This window comes from Oryctolagus cuniculus, chromosome X (assembly GCF_964237555.1).
Source record: "Oryctolagus cuniculus chromosome X, mOryCun1.1, whole genome shotgun sequence".
Classification (NCBI taxonomy): Eukaryota; Metazoa; Chordata; class Mammalia; order Lagomorpha; family Leporidae; genus Oryctolagus; species Oryctolagus cuniculus.
In genome coordinates this window covers 10,629,704-10,648,025 of record NC_091453.1, presented here as the reverse complement: position 1 = coordinate 10,648,025, position 18,322 = coordinate 10,629,704, and the positions used below count along the sequence as shown (strand labels likewise).

Genomic DNA, 18,322 nt, shown 5'->3' with positions numbered 1-18,322 from the left:
AAAAGAGTACATGTCACGGGCTGGCGCCGCGGCTCAATAGGCTAATCCTCCGCCTTGCGGCGCCAGCACACCAGGTTCTAGTCCCGGTCCGGGCGCCGGATTCTGTCCTGGTTGCCCCTCTTCCAGGCCAGCTCTCTGCTGTGGCCAGGGAGTGCAGTGGAGGATGGCCCAAGTGCTTGGGCCCTGCACCCCATGGGAGACCAGGAGAAGCACCTGGCTCCTGGCTTCGGATCAGCGTGGTGCGCCGGCCGCAGCGCACCAGCTGTGGTGGCCATTGGAGGGTGAACCAATGGAAAAGGAAGACCTTTCTCTCTGTCTCTTTCTCTCACTGTTCACTCTGCCTGTCAAAAAAAAAAAAAGACCTAAGTAACATAATTAATATAGTTCATCTGATATATCAAACTGTAATCTGAGAAGAGAGCATAACCTTTTTTTTACTGCCCAAAGAACATATGCAGAAAATGACAATATACTGGGCTTAAAAGTAAACATAAGGAAGTCAGAATAATTCAGAAAACATTCTACGATCACTATGTAGCAAAACTAAACAAAAATAAAAATAGAGACTGCACCTACACAAGAGATTTTAAAGCTCCCTCAAACTATTCTTAGGTTGTAGAAGAATAAAAATCTAGGATGCAGAAGAGCTGGAGGAAGGAAAAGGATTCAAAACATTAGGTGCAAAAGCAGTGCTCAGAGGACTAACCGTAACCTGAAATACTAACATAAATAACCCAGCAGCAAAGAAACTCAGATGCAATTTTTTAAAAAAAGAATAAACCTGAGTAGATCAGAAGAAATGAATAAAGTCAAGGTAGATATCAATGAACTAGAAAACAAAAGTCATAAAACTAATAAATCCAACCAAAAAAATTACCTAAACAAACACACACACAAAAAGGAAGCAGCTAGAGAAAAATGAGATTGCTAATATATTGACTACTCTCTCAGCTATCCAAATTGACTTACTAAAAGCTTCCATGACTAGGATAATTTTCTAGAAAAATATAACAAAACACATTTATTCTAGAAGAGACCAAAAACCTATACAGAAAATATCATAGGACAGAAAAAGTTGTCACAGAGCAATAATTTCCCAACACATTTAAAAGACCTAATAATTTTCATATAGGGGTTCTTTTTTTAGGGGTTCTACTAAAGCTTTAAAGAACAGATTAAAGAAAAAAAATTATCTTTGTGAACAAAGCATGACTGGTTAAAAAAAAAAAACCTAACACACTGTATATATACATAATAGCCAGAGGCAAATAGTACATGAATATCAATAAAATGAATCCAGGGGTTCATCATACTAGTCTACATTCTGCATATGTTTAAAATTTTCTATAATAAAAAGCCAAAATGAAGAAATTTTTTTCCCAAGGGGGAAAAAATTCTACCTAGATATTTGTTTCACCTATCAAAAGTTTGACAACAACGTGTTGAAAGTGTAGGAAAATAAGCACTCTCAGAAACTTCTAGCACAATGTAAACAGTGTGAACAGACAACCTCGACAGAAAGCAATCTGACAGTGTCTATTAGAATTACAAATGTACATACCCACTGATGCAGCAATTTCATGTTTAGAAATCTGTTCTATACACACACACACGCACACGCACATGCACTCAGACATGCATGAAATTACAATGTACACAGTAATTCTCTGTAGTGCTGCTGTCACAGCTAATATTGCAAACAATCTACAAGCCACTAATAGGGAGTTTGCCACCTACAATATGACCATATAACCAAGTTCTCAGAAGCCATAAAAAAGAAAAGGGAAGTTGTGTAGAACAGATACGAAAAGCTCTTTAATGTACTATGTTTTTAAAAACAAGGTACAAAGATATAGGCTGCCCGTTATGCAAAAAAGGGGAGGCCACTGGACAGAAGCAGGAAGTAGGCCTTTCTGCTTCGATCTTTTGAATTTACAACTGTGACTACAATCCCAGGCCAAAAAGAAAACCTCATTAAAAAAAAAAATTCTTGGGGCCGGCGCTGTGGCTCACTTGGTTAATCCTCCCCCCTGTGGTGCCGGCATCCCATATGGGCACTGGGTTCGAGTCCCAGTTGCTCCTCTTTCAGTCCAGCTCTCTGCTGTGGCCCAGGAGGGCAGTGGAAGATGGCCCAAGTGCTTGGGACCCTGCACCTGTATGGGAAACCAGGAGGAAGCTCCTGGCTTCAGATTGGCGTAGCACCAGCCATGGCGGCCATTTGGGGAGTGAACCAATGGAAGGAAGACCTTTCTCTCTGTCTCTCTCTCTGTCTATAACTCTACCTGTCAAATAAATAAATAAATTAATTAATTAAAAATTCTCACTCTTTGGGATGGACTAGTGTCAAAATAAACTAACAATCCATTCAGGACACTTGTGATTCTTGCTGCACTCATTAACTGTGTGGCAGGCCATATTTCAAGAAAAGATCAAATTCAAGAGTTTATTGTTTTAAAGGGCACAGAGAAACACTGCACACACATCAAAGGGGGATAGTAGATTAGAAGGAAGATCATCAACTTAATGGTTTTTAACCTTGGTGATGTTTTGGGATTTTTTTAAAATGCTTTATTTATTCTCATTTTATTTGAAAGGTAGAGAGGCAGAGAACAAACTTGTATGTATTGGTTCATTCCCCAAATGCCTGCAACAGCCAGGGCTGGGCCAAGCCAAAGGCAGGAACTCAATCCAGGTCTCCCACATGAGTAGCAAGGATCCAAGTATTTGGGCCATCATCTGCTGCCTTTCTAGCGTATACATTAGCAGGAAGCTGGATCAGAAGCAGAGCCAGGACTCAAACTCAAGCTCTCCAACACAGGATGTGGGTGTCCCAAGCAGCTGCTTAGCCATTGTGCCAAATGCCTGCCCCCTTGCTGATGCTTTAGACAGACCTGGGATATTCTAAAAGTATCAATGCCTTGAACCCATCCCCAAACCATTTACATCAGAAAATTTGAGGTAGGAGGCCAAGCCTGAAAACCACAGATCTGAATGCTTTAAAACAAGGGATCTCAACAATGAGAACCCCAGGGAATATCTGGCAACGCTAGATATGCTGGCTGTCCCAACTTGGGATGGGGGCATGCTAATGACATCCTAGGGGGGTTGAGGCCAGGGATGTGGCTAAATCTCCCACAGTGCACATGACAGTCTCTCACAACAATGATAGGGCCTAAAACATGAAGAGCGCTGAGACTGTGAAGCCCTGCTTTAAAATACCAATGTTAGTCTTTATTTTTTAATTATGATTATTGTTTATTTATTTAAGAGGCAGAGAGACAGACACAGAGCTTCCATCTCCTGATTCATTTCTCAAATGTCTCAAAAAGCCGGGGCTGGACCTAGGCCTGGAGCCAGGAACTCAATCCAGGTCTTGCAGATGAGAACCCAGCTACTGAGTGAGCCATCACCTGCTGCCTCCCAGGGGTCTGAGTTAGCAGGAAGCTGGGAATCGTAGCCAGGCACGCTCACATGCGATGCAGGTGTCTTAAGCAGCATCTTAACTGCTAGGGCAAATGACTGCCCCAGCCTTCACTCCTAACAAAAGAAACAATCTCACGACTCACTGATGTAGTATACAGTAGCCTAAGAAAGCTATTTCAGTGGCCACAGGAACTGTAACTTCTGTGTACATGGTTAAAACAAATACTGCAACCAAAATACTGTGTACATTCTTTCTCTTGTCACTATCCAGTTACCCTCATCAAAACGTATGCGTCATTTGTACAGTGCCCAGGGAGAAAGACACAAAGTTCACAAACTGGCAGCCTGCAGGACAACATGGTCCATCAGCTATTTTGTTTGTGCCAAAGGTCTTTTAAAATATACACTGAATTGGTAGCCATCAGTTACTCCCTCCAGAGCCAATCAGGAGTCTGCCACAGCCCCGCCAGGCTGGCTCCCCTCACTCACCTGCTACTCCTACTTAGTACTCTAAGCATTTGAGCAACCCTCCCTCCTCCTCGGTTTTCTGCAATCACATGGGGGCATAAAGTTTCTATGCCGCTCCCCCCCACCCCGCATCTTGAAAAAAATCCCTCCATCCATTCTGAAATCTCCAATTTCCTCATCACTTGCCAAAAGAATTGTTATCAAGAGACAGAACCAAGAGAAGTAGTAGGAATGGCCTTTGTATGACAATCCCCTTAAGTTGTCATATTCTTAAAGATAGGCTCACTAGCACCTGATTCATCTCCGGGCACTAAAAACCAGCCTTGTAGTTTCCAGCACATTCCACTACAATTATATATAGTTCTTCTGTGTGCTTCCTTAAAGGCAAAGACAAATTATTATGCTTCTCTCATGATCCAATTTTAATGAATTCTTCCACCTATCCCAAAATAGGTCAGAAGACTTTATGGTGAATATCTATCAAAAGATTCTGTAATTTTCCTGTTAAGAGCTTATCCCTTTTCCTTTGAAACTGCAGTCATATGGTTTGGGGGCTATGCTTTACAGATTACCTGATACAATCTACACATTTTATTAACAAGGAAATTGACCCCCCAGTGAGGATGGGTCACTTAGCCAAAGGCCACCAGGCAGGGTCAGAATTAGAACATTCACTTCCAGATACTGGCCTTATAGGTTTTCCAAGATAACATTATCCCCTACTGTGGTTTTCCTACTCAAATAACATCCTTGCCAAGACATTTATTAACATGGGTAGACACTAGCTGCTATAGAAATAAATGAATTGAAATTTGAGCCATGCTATAGAGCTATCACTTAAACTTCAAGGGTTGGAGACACTGGGAGTTTCTGGATTACTTTTCTTTCTTTTATTGTCTCAGTTTACCCTAATGAAAGGTTGAGACCTCCAGAGTTCTCTAAAACATAAAGTAAATGGAAAGCATGATTATAATAATGGCAGCATTTTCTATCTGAACTCTGAAATGAGGAACTGCCTCAACCCTCTAAAATTCCACAAGTGCCTAAGGATGGAGAGTCAAACTACTGAAAAGCTTTGGGGAACGAAGTTTAAGATGCAAAAATCAACATCTCACAGAACTCTAGCTTTCATCATCATTCTCTGGCAAGGTGGTTTCTTTTTAATTTGCTGTCAACTTTATTCCTATCCCAACTATTCTGTTAAGTATGAACATCACATTTTGTAATTTCAGGTCTTCTGGAATGTTCCATGTACTGTGCACTTTGGGTTTTGTTTGGTTCTTTTTTTGGTTTTATTTTTTCCCCAGCTGATACCATCCCTTTGACATTCACATAAATGAAGAGATACCCCATTATTTTCTCTTGAGAGTTTAGAATGCCTTTGCTGCCTGATTTTATTTTCCTTCAGGGTTACTTAGTCTCTTTCCGATGCTTGGATGCACACTTTTGTGTGACTTTTAGGTGTTTCGCAACCAGCTCCCCCACATTCAGTGTCTGGTGAAACGGCCCCACTCTAGAGAAACACGATCCAGTACACAGGAGGTGGTGGAAACCTATTCCGATCTCGGGCCTCTGGCAGGTTGAGGGCCTGGGCCTTCTGTGCTCCCTCTCCAATCTGTGGAAGCTGCCCACTGCCTGCCCACTAGCCCACCCGACCAGGAGAAGGTAGATGGGACGCCAAAGGAGAGGAGCAGGGAAAGGTGCTGGCGCCGAGGCCCGAGTTGTAACACAATCCATTCTGCTGCTAGGAGACTACAGGTCGGCATTTCCTAACATTTCAAGCTTTTGCAGTGCAGCTCTGGACCTGCTCTAGCACAACATGCTAAAGACCACAGTTCGAGTTTTACCGCTGCAGCCTCAGAGCAACAAGGGGACAAAATGCCATTGCATAATCTTCTCAACCTCAAGGTGTTTCTAAACAGCGCTTACCCAACCCCTCTAAAACTCTAAAAATAAAAACATTAAAAAGCCACCCACACTGGGTTCTTAAGTTTTCAGGGCGGTGAGGTTTATGTCAGGTTGATCTGAAGCTAATGATGGCAGGTTTGGGGAGTCCCGCCAGGGATGAGGATTCTCGGACGCGGTTTGTGTCTCCGGCTCAGCCCGGAGGTTGGGTGTAAGAGGGCCAGGCCCTGCCCTTCCGCGCCCCGAAATCTGAGCCCGGAGGAGAGCCCCTGGGCATTCCCTAGCCCCGCCCGCGGTTCCCACGGACTTTACCCGGAGGTTGCGGAAGCGGGGCGGAGGTCCCGGATGGCAGCGGCCCCGCGGCCTCGCACTTACCGAAGTCCAGGAACTGTTTGATGGAGAGCGGTGATGGCGAGAACCGCGAGTAGCGCTCGATCTGCTTGGGCACCGGCTGCTTCAGCAGCCACTGAAACAGCCGCATCTTCGCTGGAGCAGAGCACTGACCTGCCTAGATGCCCAGGCGTCCGCGAGGGCTAGCGCAGCCTAGCCGCGCGGATCCGGCACGTTCAGCAGACACGCACCCCGGCCTCCGTCTCTATCTCTGCACCGCGGGCACAGCCGCGACAACTCCCGGGTCGCGGCCGGCCGCCCGCGGCTTCCCTAGGCTCCGCCCGGGGGGCGGGGCCGACTGCTGCACGTACACGGCGCGCGAGGAGTGCGAGGAGCGCAAGGGGAGAGCCTCTGCACGCGCTCGCCGCTGATTGGCTGCCGCCGCCGCACAGGCTTTTTTTTTTTTTTTTTTTTTTTTTTTGCCCGGGTGCGGCGCCGCTCCGGCGTCTCTCTCTGCTGCTGGTGGGACTCAGCTCAGGCCCGGCCAATACAGCCGCTTCTAGCTCCGCCCCTGACGAGGTTCTCAACTGCCCAGAGGTAGCCGAGGTGCTAGGGGGGGCTGGGAGGAGGCTGGGAGCCTACGCCCGGAATCGGATCCTATGCTCGGCTCAGGGCCCTTCTCAACCAAAATCTTCTCTTCTGGGAGGCCTTCCCTGGATCGGCTGACTGTCGCCCCTTCAGGCTGTGTGTTTGTATCTTGACATTTTGATTTGCGTGTTAGTTTGATCACTTCATGCCCTCCACTACTACCACCGCCTTTGGACAGAATTAAATGTAGGCCCACTGACTCTGTTTCATGCCTGTCCACCACCGTTTGACAGAATAATTGTAATGTCACTGTCGTGGCCCCCAGTGCGCCGCCCCCTGCCCACTCCAGAGAACACCTTGTGGTCAGAATGGTTAAGCCAGTGGTTCTCTCATAACCTCACCCTCCAGCTTCATTCCCACCTGGGCAAACACCTTTGAACAAAACTGTTAGGACACTGATTGTTTTTCATGCCTCCCACGACCATCACAGGACAAGATCAAGTAGCACTCTGGTGCTCTTCTTCCCTGCCTCCAACTCTGTTGGACAGAATTGATTTTAAGGTAATCGATTCTCTGATTCATGCCCTGCTCTCCACCACTTCCACTGCAAAGGATCAAATGCAAGGTTACTGACACCGCCTTTCATCACCCTCAAAGCCAGAGCCTGGAACTGCATCCAGGCCTCCTATGTGGGTGCAGGGGCCCAAGCACTTGGGCCATCTTCTACTGCTTTCCCAGGTACATTAGCAGAGAGCTGGATGGGAAGTGGAGCAGCTGGGACTCAAAACAGTGCCCATATGGGATGCCAGCATCACAGGCAACAGTTTAACCTGCTGCACGACAACACTGGCCCCTGATTTCTGAATTTAAAGTAACACATGTCCTGTTAAGACATCCAGTGGTCTTATACTTCTGAATCAAGTACCTCTTGGTGATTTTGGTGATGGTGTGTTGACTACTATGTCTTTTCCATTCAAACTAAAACCTGACAAGGATGGCTAACAGCCTCTTTAACCAGGAGGTTTGCTACCAGAACTAAGCAGACAAAAAAGCCCAGTGGCCTGTGCTTCCCCCAGTGACTTTCTCAGGTGCTACCTGGCAGTGGCGTATAACTGGCGGCAGGAGTAGTCAGTCATCAGGAAGAAGTTGGCTAGTGGTGGAGAGGGATATTTTCCCAACCTAAGCAACAAATGGTGCTGATCTTTCTGAATCTGAAAATCAGTTTTTCACTCCTTTTCATCCCACAAAATGCTACCTTAAATCTACTTATTCTGTTGATTTTGATTATTTAAACTTTCAAGTCCCTACTTTTGTTTCTCCAAAACGTAGCTAAGTTCTAGAACTGCAGAACAACATGAAAGAGCCTAGTATAATGGCAACTGTACTGGTCCATGGCTCAAACAATCCAGTCCTAAACTTGGTTCTTTCATTAATTATCTGTGTGCCCTTATACAAGTCACCTAGCCTTTCTGTGTTCTGGTTATTTTTATAGATGGATATTCCTGATTTCTCTCCCTGGCATTTGTTACAATCAAATGAATGAGCTAGTAAAGCAAGTGTTACTTAATGAATTTTTGGCAAAATTTACATCCTTAATCAAATTTGTGTATGATTTTAAACAGTAGTTCTTTTCTTACAAGTGTCTGATTCTAGTTGTTTTGCACAGACTATTTGGATGGTCCCAACCCTCTTGAAGTCTGTTTATCCTGGTCCTCCTTTTGTTTCTAATGAAGAGTTTTTGGCCTTTAACCTCTATCTCTTTCTCCAAAGGAGATCAGAAAAGATTGTAAGGACAAGGATGGTGTGACAGGATAAAATTTTTTTTTGACAGGCAGAGTGGACAGTGAGAGAGAGAGACAGAGAGAAAGGTCTTCCTTTGCCGTTGGTTCACCCTCCAATGGCTGCCGCGGCCGGCGCACCACGCTGATCCGAAGCCAGGAGCCAGGTGCTTCTCCTGGTCTCCCATGGGGTGCAGGGCCCAAGCACTTGGGCCATCCTCCACTGCACTCCCTGGCCACAGCAGAGAGCTGGCCTGGAAGGGGGGCAACCGGAATAGAATCCGGCGCCCCGACCGGGACTAGAACCCGGTGTGCCGGCGCCACAAGGCAGAGGATTAGCCTAGTGAGCTGCGGTGCCGGCCTTACAGGATAAATATTAAGCAACTAAATCTGTGGGGTTTTGTTTTACTGCACTTAGAGTTGCAAAAGTTTGTGTATAGCTGAGTGCTTTTGTTTCTGAGGCTGAAAACAGACATTGGAAGACAGAGGAGACATTTAATAATCGCTGTAAAATTAATTTTGTCTTCTATTGGTAACTGCTCCCACTTTGGTTCACTTCCCCATGCAGTGAATTTGTGCTTTGGAGAGAAAAATAACAGTCATGATATATACAGTCCATCTAAAAACTAATGAGCTTAATTCTGCTTGCTGGCCATGGCTCTCAGTTCAGGGATAGACACATGACCCAATTGGGCCAATGGGAAAGGAGGAGACATTCCCTGGGGGATTCTGTGATCAAACTTTTTTGCTATTCTCAGGAAGCTTTTGGAAGCATCTCTCTCAAACTCTGTCTTCTCCTTCCCTCTTTCTACCTTTTTCCCCATTTCTGAGTATACACAGTAAAGCAACTAGTACCTGTCAACACTCATCTTGTGAAGAGGGCAAACCTGATTTTGCAGAAAGCAGAGCAGAAAGGGGAAGAAAATTGGTCCCCAATGATTTTGTCAGGCTACTAAATCAAACCCTAAAACCTTCTCTGAACTTCCAATTACAGAGGACAATACATCTCCCTTGTGGTTTGGGGCAGCTTAAATGGATGCGTTACTTAGAGTCAAAGGTAGCCTTTCACATCAAGCCTTCTCCAGCTACCCTGTACCTACACACAGGGACAAGCCTCCAGTAATGACTTGTTGGGTGTCTTACTAGCTCTTCACATGAACATTCAAACCCAGACTTCATTTCATTTATCCTATAATATCCAGAAAAGAAAAACAACAATAAAGAATAAACAAATCATGGCATACACACTCCATGGACCATTATACTGTCATTAAAGATTTATTATAGGCTGGCGCCGCGGCTCACTAGGCTAATCCTCCGCCTAGCGGCGCCGGCACACCGGGTTCTAGTCCCGGTCGGGGCGCCGGATTCTGTCCCAGTTGCCCCTCTTCCAGGCCAGCCCTCTGCTGTGGCCAGGGAGTGCAGTGGAGGATGGCCCAGGTGCTTGGGCCCTGCACCCCATGGGAGACCAGGAAAAGCACCTGGCTCCTGGCTCCTGCCATCGGATCAGCGCGGTGCGCCGGCCGCAGCGCGCCGGCCGCGGCGGCCATTGGAGGGTGAACCAACGGCAAAGGAAGACCTTTCTCTCTGTCTCTCTCTCTCACTGTCCACTCTGCCTGTCAAAAAAAAAAAAAAAGATTTATTATAGGATTTCTGCATGAGAACATGTAAAATGCAAACATTAAGAATAAGGGAAATAAAGATACCAAATTATATTTTAAATTTGAGCTCAGTTTAGAAGAGATCTAAACTTTTGTGTAGAAAAAGGTGTGGAAGGATAGAGCAAAATGTCACTTAAGGATGCTTAGAGTGATGTTATGCTTAGACTTGACATTGAAGAAATGCTAGAGTCCCTAAGTGGGAATATGTTCTAAAATTATAAACCAAGGATAGGTAACATGAACAGCCTTTCTCAGTTCTTTCACCTCAGAAGATGAAGGTTAATCCTACATACTTGTCAGAATCCACTGCTCTTCTGTTTTTTATCTAAAACTTGATCTTATCTGCTTCTATTAATATTTACTTAGTGCCCATAATTAAGTGAGCAGGTACCATTATTTGCGGTGGACTCTGACATCTAAAGTGCCACCTATTATCTGGAAACTTGGCATTTCTTACATCAGCAAGTTTAGTAAAGCCTTTATCCAACCAAACTGTTGGCCAAGGTACACCTCCCACCTTTAGTCCCCTCCCCACAACAGGCATGGCTACCAACAGTGAACTCACCACGGGTTAGTTTCCAAGTTGCTATGATTTCCATCAGGGAGGGTTGTGTGGCTAAGAGGGCTTCTTCCCCAGGCCACAGCAGCCTTATTTTCAGTCTCAACTCTTCTAACCTCCCTCCCCCACACCCCACCATCCCCAGCTCTACCTACTTTTCTGGAGGTTTGAAAGTCTCGAGGAAAGAATTTAGGGACTCCTGCTCTAGACTAATCTGCCCCTTATATCACCTGATGCATGAAACCATGTAAACTGGTGATGCAAAAGGAACAGGACCGGGGGCTTCATGCCTTCCACTGTTTGACATGTGCCATAGAGTGGAATAGAAAAGCCCAGATTTCAAAACTGAAAGAGATTCACTCTCATAAGAAATGCTAGAACTGCCCTGCCAGTACAGTGCTACTAGCTACATTGGGCTCTTGAGCCCTTGAAGTGTGGCTGGTCCAACTTGAGATGTATTATCCAAAATTTATCCTGGATTTCAAAGGCTCCATATGAAAAAGAATGTAAATTATTGATTAACAACTTTTATACCAATTACGTGGTGAAATGATAAACTTTTGTATAAACTGATTAAATAAAATATGTTATTAAAGTTGTTATTGCACAGTGCTGTGCTAGATACATTACAGAGTGTCTCTTATGCTTCTGTTTATACAGTAAATTAACAAGAATTTGCTCCTGGGCTGCTGTATGCCAGGGTTGCATTAGGTACAGTTACCTCTTTTTTTTTTTTTTTTTTTTGACAGGCAGAGTGGACAGTGAGAGAGAGAGACAGAGAGAAAGGTCTTCCTTTTGCCGTTGGTTCACCCTCCAATGGCCGCCGCGGCCGGCGCGCTGCCGCCAGCACACCGCGCCGATCCGATGGCAGGAGCCAGGAGCCAGGTGCTTTTCCTGGTCTCCCATGGGGTGCAGGGCCCAAGCACCTGGGCCATCCTCCACTGCACTCCCTGGCCACAGCAGAGGGCTGGCCTGGAAGAGGGGCAACCGGGACAGAATCCGGTGCCCCGACCGGGACTAGAACCCGGTGTGCCGGCGCCGCTAGGCGGAGGATTAGCCTAGTGAGCCGCGGCGCCGGCCTACAGTTACCTCTTAATCCTCACTTAAATCCTGCAAGGCAAATATGAGTATACCCATTTACAGAGGGGTAAACTGAGGCTTAAAAAAGTTAAGTAAACTGCCCCAGGTCAGCCACTTAAGTATGGCACATACAGTGAATTAAACACTGAATCATTGTTTAAGGTGTTACTCAGTTGTCAAGGCTTTTTTCTCTGCCATGATTTGAAGACCTAACAGAGGAAGTGATACAAAAAAAAAAAAAAAACAAAACAAAAACCTGGGAGGAGATGTGTTCTCTAAAATTGAAATTGCTGGGGCTAGCACTGTGGCATAGCAAATAAAGCAGCCGCCTACAACACCCGCATCCCATATGGGCGCCAGTTCATGTCCCAGCTGCTCCACTTCTCATCTACCTCCTGCTAATGGCCTGGGAAAGCAATGGAAAATGGCCCAAGTGTTTGGGCCACTGCCACCCACATGGGAGACTGGATGGAGTTCCTGGCTTCTGGCTTCGGCCTGGCCCAGAGCTGGCCATTGCAGCCATCTGGGGAGTGATCCAGCAGGTAGAAAATCTCAATCTCTCTCTCTCTCTCTCCCTCCCTCCCTCCCCCCCATAACTTTCTTTAAAAAAAAAAAAAAAACTTTTATTTACTGAATATAAATTTCCAAAGTACAACTTATGGATTACAATGGCTTTCCCCCACCCCATAACTTCCCTCCCACCCACAACCCTCCCATCTCCCGCTCCCTCTCCCCTTCCATTCACATCAAGATTCATTTTCAATTCTTTTATATACAGAAGATTGATTTAGTATATATTAAGTAAAGATTTCAACAGTTTGCACCCACACAGAAACACAAAGTGAAAAATACTGTTTGTATAACTCTGACTTTCAAAATAAATAAATCTTTAATAAGTTTTAAAATATAAAATTGAAATCGCTTCACATAGATGAACCTCACTGAAAAAATAAGACGACACCTCCCTAGTCCTTGATATCAAGTTAGCAAACCCATAATTGGCAACAACTGATGTAGTATTGCTTTCCTTTTTATCTAACCATAACTTCGATTTTTCGAGTGGGTGTTGTTGAAGATCTAGACTTTCCCCATTCAAGAAAAAAAAAGATTCCTGTATGTCTGTATTTTTAGATGTAGCAGGAAGAAAACTCCACTAGCTAGTCCTATAATTTCCTTTTTCTCAAAGAGCATCTGCAAGACGCTCTTCAAGATGTTTCTTGATGGATTCAGATATACAAGTTTGGGGTTGGAACTACTGAGAGAAGGATCTAGAGCAATCCTGGGAAGAAGGGAGAAAGAGATAGAATGGAGGGAAAACCAGGGGGAGGTGTCGCTCCCCCTCTTCACGGAGGAACGACACTAAACCCTGCCCAGGCTTCATATCCGAGTCACAGCACCATTATGTCGCTCCCCCTCTTCGCGGAGGAACGACAAAGGACCCTGCGTTGTTCTTTTGTCTGCTCGGCCCTCCCCGGGTTTGCTGCTGGTTCTTCCCGGGTTGGCTACCGACCCTTCCACCTCCGTGGAAGGGCAGTTCCCCCTGCCACATTCCCCACTTCCGCGGGGGAGCGGCATACCGCCGGCCAGCCGGCTCTCTCGGGGGCTGCACAGGTGTTCCTTCAGATAGATGTTCCTGGTGCATGCCGTCTCTCTCCTCCTTTATAGTCCTCTTCCACCAATCCCAACTCTGCTACCCACACGCCAAGTACGCTGCTCTCCTCCAATCAGGAGCAGCTCCTGCAGGTTATTGGTCGAACTGGAGGCAGCTGTGTAGAAGTTGTTTACTCCTCTCCCAGCGCCATATTGTGGGAGAGCAGATGCATAGAATAAGTCTTAATTCCAGTAACTTAGTCTAGTCCGAGTTGCTCCCAGTTGCTCCCCACAGGGAGGGGGCTTTAACAAGATAGAATGATTGATTAAAAGATGTGAGAATGTTTAATTCTGCAAGATAATGCAAATTTGTAAAACCAAGAAATTTTGTTAATCCATATCCTCTTCAAAACTTGGCATTGTCAGAGCACTTCATCAACTACTCTAATTTTTGGTTTGGGTGTTTAATTCATATGTTGTATTATTTCATTTTCTGCTGCTTTAGCAGAATACCACAGCCTAGATAGTCTATAAACAAATGTATGTGGCTCACAGTTCTGGGGACTGGGAAACCAAGAGCATGGTACCAGCATCAGGTGAGGGCCTTCATGCTGTGTCATAAGATGGGAAAGGGCAAGCAAGCATGTGAGACAGAGAGAAGGTCAGGTGGGTCTTAGCCTTTTTATCACAAGCCCGCTCCTGTGGTGGAATGAGAAGACCATGCCAGGATGGCCGTTGGCAACAGAAACTGACTGGCAACAGGCTGTGATTGGATGGCTTCGGAAACCACATGACAACAGAGCCTGACTGGCAACAGGCTGTGATTGGATGGCTTCGGAAACCACATGGCAACAGGCTCTGACTGATTAGGGCATACACCAGAGTAGCTGCCTTGGCTATTTAAGCTGCTGTACCAACTGAAATAAACAAGTCTGCAGGCTGCTCACCTCTGGCTTGCTCTCACCCGACTCCTGGGGTCTGTGTGGTGACTCTGCACCTCTTGCCCCCACCACACTCCTCCTCTCAGAACAAATCCACAGCAACACGCTCCTGTGATAACTAATCTACGCCCTCAACAACTGCATTCATCCATTCATGAGGGTGGAGCCCTCAGGACCTGATCACCTCTTAAAGGTCCCACCTCTTAATGTTACAATGGCAATTAAATTTCAACATGAGTTTTGGAGGACACATTCAAACCCCAGCATGGGTGTTCATATTTATGTATGTTTTTACTTATTTTAACTGAGGGCCAAGCATTTACCCATGTATCTTGAGCCCAGGAATACTGTTAATTCAATTCTTTCCAACTAAGCTGAAATAATAGAGCCACAGCATACTGACCAAGTTCTATAAATGAACGCTATTGAGTTCCATAAATATCACAGTCCAATTAGAGGCTCAAAGATCAAGCCTTATTCTAGAGATAACTCTGAGGTGTGTGTTACCCACTTCCATGTTAGCGTTTCTTCCTCAGCTATCACAGCCCTTCATGCTGATTCCGCCTGACCAGTATCATTCATGCGCCTGAAGAATTCTCCTGGATTCTGATAGTTTCCCTTCTCATTGCCCAACAAAATGTAGCTCTTTGGTGCCGCATTCCAAGACTACTGTTTTCTTTTTAAAGATGTATTCATTTATTTGAGAGGCAGAATGACAGAGAGGGAGGGTAGGGAAAGAGGAGTGGGAGAGAGGGAGAGAGGGAGGGGAAGGGGGAGAGAGAGAGAATGAATGAATCAATCAATGTTCCATCTGGTACACTCCCCAAATGGCTGTGACTTCCAGATCTGGGCCACCCTGAAGCCAGGAACCAGGAACTCCATCCTGGTGGCAGGAACCCTTGTATTTAGGCCATATTCTGCTACCTTCCAGGTGCATTAACAAGAAGCTGGATCAAAAGAGGAGTAGCTAGGTCTGAAACCAGCACTCCGATATGGGATATTGGTGTCACAAGCAGCAGTTTAACTTGCTGCACCACAACACTGGTCCCCAACACTACTCTTTTCTAGCAATGATCCTAAATGCAATCTTTAGCCACCACAGCAAAGAAGTTGGGTCAGTCATTTTGGTTGGGTGGGCCTTTGGACCTTCCTTATGCCACCAGGGAGGCCACTACCTGTTCCAATGGAGATATAAGATCAGCCATAGACACTAGTAATCCCTACTTGATCATCCCACAAGATTAGGTGGCGCTGTTATTTACTGACTGTGTGGTCTTAGGTGAGTTATTTAACCTCTCTGGGCTTCGACTGCTTCATCTGGACAATGAGATAATGGAGTCATGAAGCTTCCTTCACAGGTTTCTTGTGAGGACGAGTAACAGTACCCTCCTGACTTTGGTCAGCTCCCAATTACTTGATCCACTGCTGTTGTTTTAATACATTCAAACATGATAGCATAGCCTACACAAACACCTGACCTTGAAGTCCCACGCCTGCTTCTGCCACAAACTAGCTCTGTGGATTTGGAGAAATTGCTTCATGTTTCCACACCCCACTCCTCATATGTAAAGTGAGTGAGCTGGACTTCAGCTGATCTCTAAAAAGGAGATCATGAGCCTATGAGAAGAGGTCTAACATACTAAATTATTGATCAATACCAACATAGTCATCCACAGCTGTTGTTCCTCAAGCACTAATGTATTAAATAGATCCTGAGGGAAGAGTTAGGACAAGCACTTTCCTAGAAAATAAGGCAAAGAAAATGATGAAAAGAGGAGGAAAATACCCCAAAATGTATAAATAAAAGATGTTTGTGTTCAAAACCGAGTTAAGAACTCTGATATTACTCTCCAATTACTCCAATTATTTTTTCACCACCTTACAAAGCAAGCTTATTGCATGAGTCAGAGCTGTATTATGTTTCTCCTTGTGTAACAAACTCCTTGTATAACCTTTTTCTTCTTCTGTCCTTTCCCACAAATGACTTCATTCTTCTACCACATTTTCTTCCTTCTCAGCATTCCTGTTGTCTCTGATTGCAGCAAAAAAGTCACTTTAGTCCTGGGTTTTCTTTGGCAGCATATTCTGAGGAGCACCTGTCCCCATTCTTATGCTATGTTGCCTCATGGAGTGGAGAAGGCTGGGTTCCCATATATACCTTATGGTCATGGACAAGAAATTACATGTGAATTAGGCATAAGGGGAATTTCGCAATTCAATAAAAAAATAAAGAAACATGCTCTGTTCTCCTTATTTAAACCTTAAACTCAGGCAATTCGGCTTTTCAATAGCCACCCTGGCTTCTAATGAGTAGCAGACTTGCCTGTAAGCTCCCCTTATAATTCTCTGTCAATCACTTGCTAACTAATATTCTATTGTCCTTTGTCTGCTTACAGGGTTGGCAATGTTTCTGATGAAAATCCACTGGGTACTCACTGGATGAGAAAGTTACAATGAAATGTTGTTTCACTCAGACTCCCTGGAGACACAAAATCTCTCCCACAACACTAGGTTACTGAGAGGAAGAAAGTAAAGGAGGGGGTGAGTTGGTGGCTCACATCACAGAATAACCAAAACTTGAGATGGATGGAGATGGCAGCAAGAAAGGACTACAGAGCTAAGTAGCGTGAGTCTGGCCGACAGTGACAAGTGCACAAGGAGGTAGGTGCTGGGATCTAAATGCTTGTGGTCCCCCCAAATCCATATGTTGAAGGCTAACCCCAGAGTAGTGGTATTAGGAAGTGAGAACTTTGGTGATGATTAGGTCATGAGGGTGGAGTCCTTGTGAATGGGATCAGTGCCCTTTAAAAAAACGGCCTCAGCAGGAGCTGGTGCTGTGGTGTAGCAGGTAAAGCCACCGCCTGTAGTGCCAGCATCCCATATGGGCGCCGGTTCAAGTCCTGGCTGCTCCTTTTCAGATCCAGCTCTCTGCTATGGCCTGGGAAATCAGTACAAGATGGCCCAAGTCATTAGGCCCCTGCACCTGCGTGGGAGACCTGGAAGAAGCTCCTGGCTTCAGATCGGCACAGCTCCGGCCATTGGGGAGTAAACCATCAATGGAAGACCCCTCCCTCCCTCCCTCCCTCTCTCTCTCTCTCTCTCTGCCTCTCCTTCTCTCTCTATGTTATGCTAGCTTTCAAGTAAATAAATCAATCTTAAAAAAAAAATAAAATAAAAACTGCCTCAGCGAGCTAAGTAGTCCCTTCCTCCTTGTGAGGATGCAGTGAGAGGGTGCCATCTTCGAGAAAGCAGGCTTTGCCAGACACCAAACCTGCCGGCAACTCAATCTTGGGAGAAATACATGGCTGTCCTTTATAAGCCATTGCAGAAGCCTCAAAAGGCTAATATATATGGTTGTGGTCTAGCGGTTCCAGACTTGCATCTATCACCTACATTTGCCCTTCTGGGAAGGCAGTGAGTGTGTGTATGTGTGTGTGTGATTGTGGGGGGGGGGGGTTACACACATTTCCACCTCTCCCCAGTAGCAGCTTCCGATTGGACTTCTCATCGCCAAACAGGTTTTCCTGAAGATCACGTTCTCACTGACATTCCTGGGCGCTGCCTCCACTCCTCCAGCACACGAAATTCATGCTAAGGTCACCAGTGATCTTCTTGGAGAGACTTTTTAGTCCTGTTTTTCTCAATCCCATGGTCACTCCCTCTTGTTGAAAAACCCTCTCTCTTCCTTTAGGTTTGGTGACTTCATACTCTCCTTGTGTTCCTCCTGCTCTCTGGCCACTACTGGGTACCTTTCCCTGACTTCTGCTTCTCTTCTTTATTTTAGGGTTTCTTAGAGCTCTATCCTCTACTCTCTTCTTCTTTGCCTCTCTCTTCTAGGAAGTCTTCCTCATCTCCATGGCTTCACCTTACCATTTTGATTTTGACTCCCAAGTTTAAACTTCCTGCCAAATGCCTACTGGCCATTTTCACTTGAATGTCTTAGTGATCGCCTCAAGCTATTCATGTCCAAATCCTCAGCCAGTAATGTTCCCCTCCTGC

At 45.5% G+C, this 18,322-nt stretch overlaps 1 protein-coding gene and 1 long non-coding RNA gene across 2 annotated transcripts in view; one reads left to right on the top strand and one right to left on the bottom strand.

Moving 5' to 3' along the window:
* The window catches only part of PDK3 (pyruvate dehydrogenase kinase 3), a gene marked incomplete in the record, with an annotated part of 102,542 nt that extends 96,061 nt beyond the window's left edge, over positions 1-6,481 (bottom strand). The window contains 1 exon segment of the mRNA XM_070067217.1: positions 6,172-6,481. Coding sequence (XP_069923318.1) covers positions 6,172-6,277 — 106 coding nt within the window.
* Positions 6,482-6,607: 126 nt separating this feature from the next.
* LOC103351780 (uncharacterized) lies at positions 6,608-17,518 on the top strand. The gene is made up of 3 exons (XR_519484.4): positions 6,608-6,723; positions 16,720-16,984; positions 17,242-17,518. It is a non-coding gene; the product is annotated as an uncharacterized lncRNA (long non-coding RNA).
* Positions 17,519-18,322: the final 804 nt, after the last annotated feature.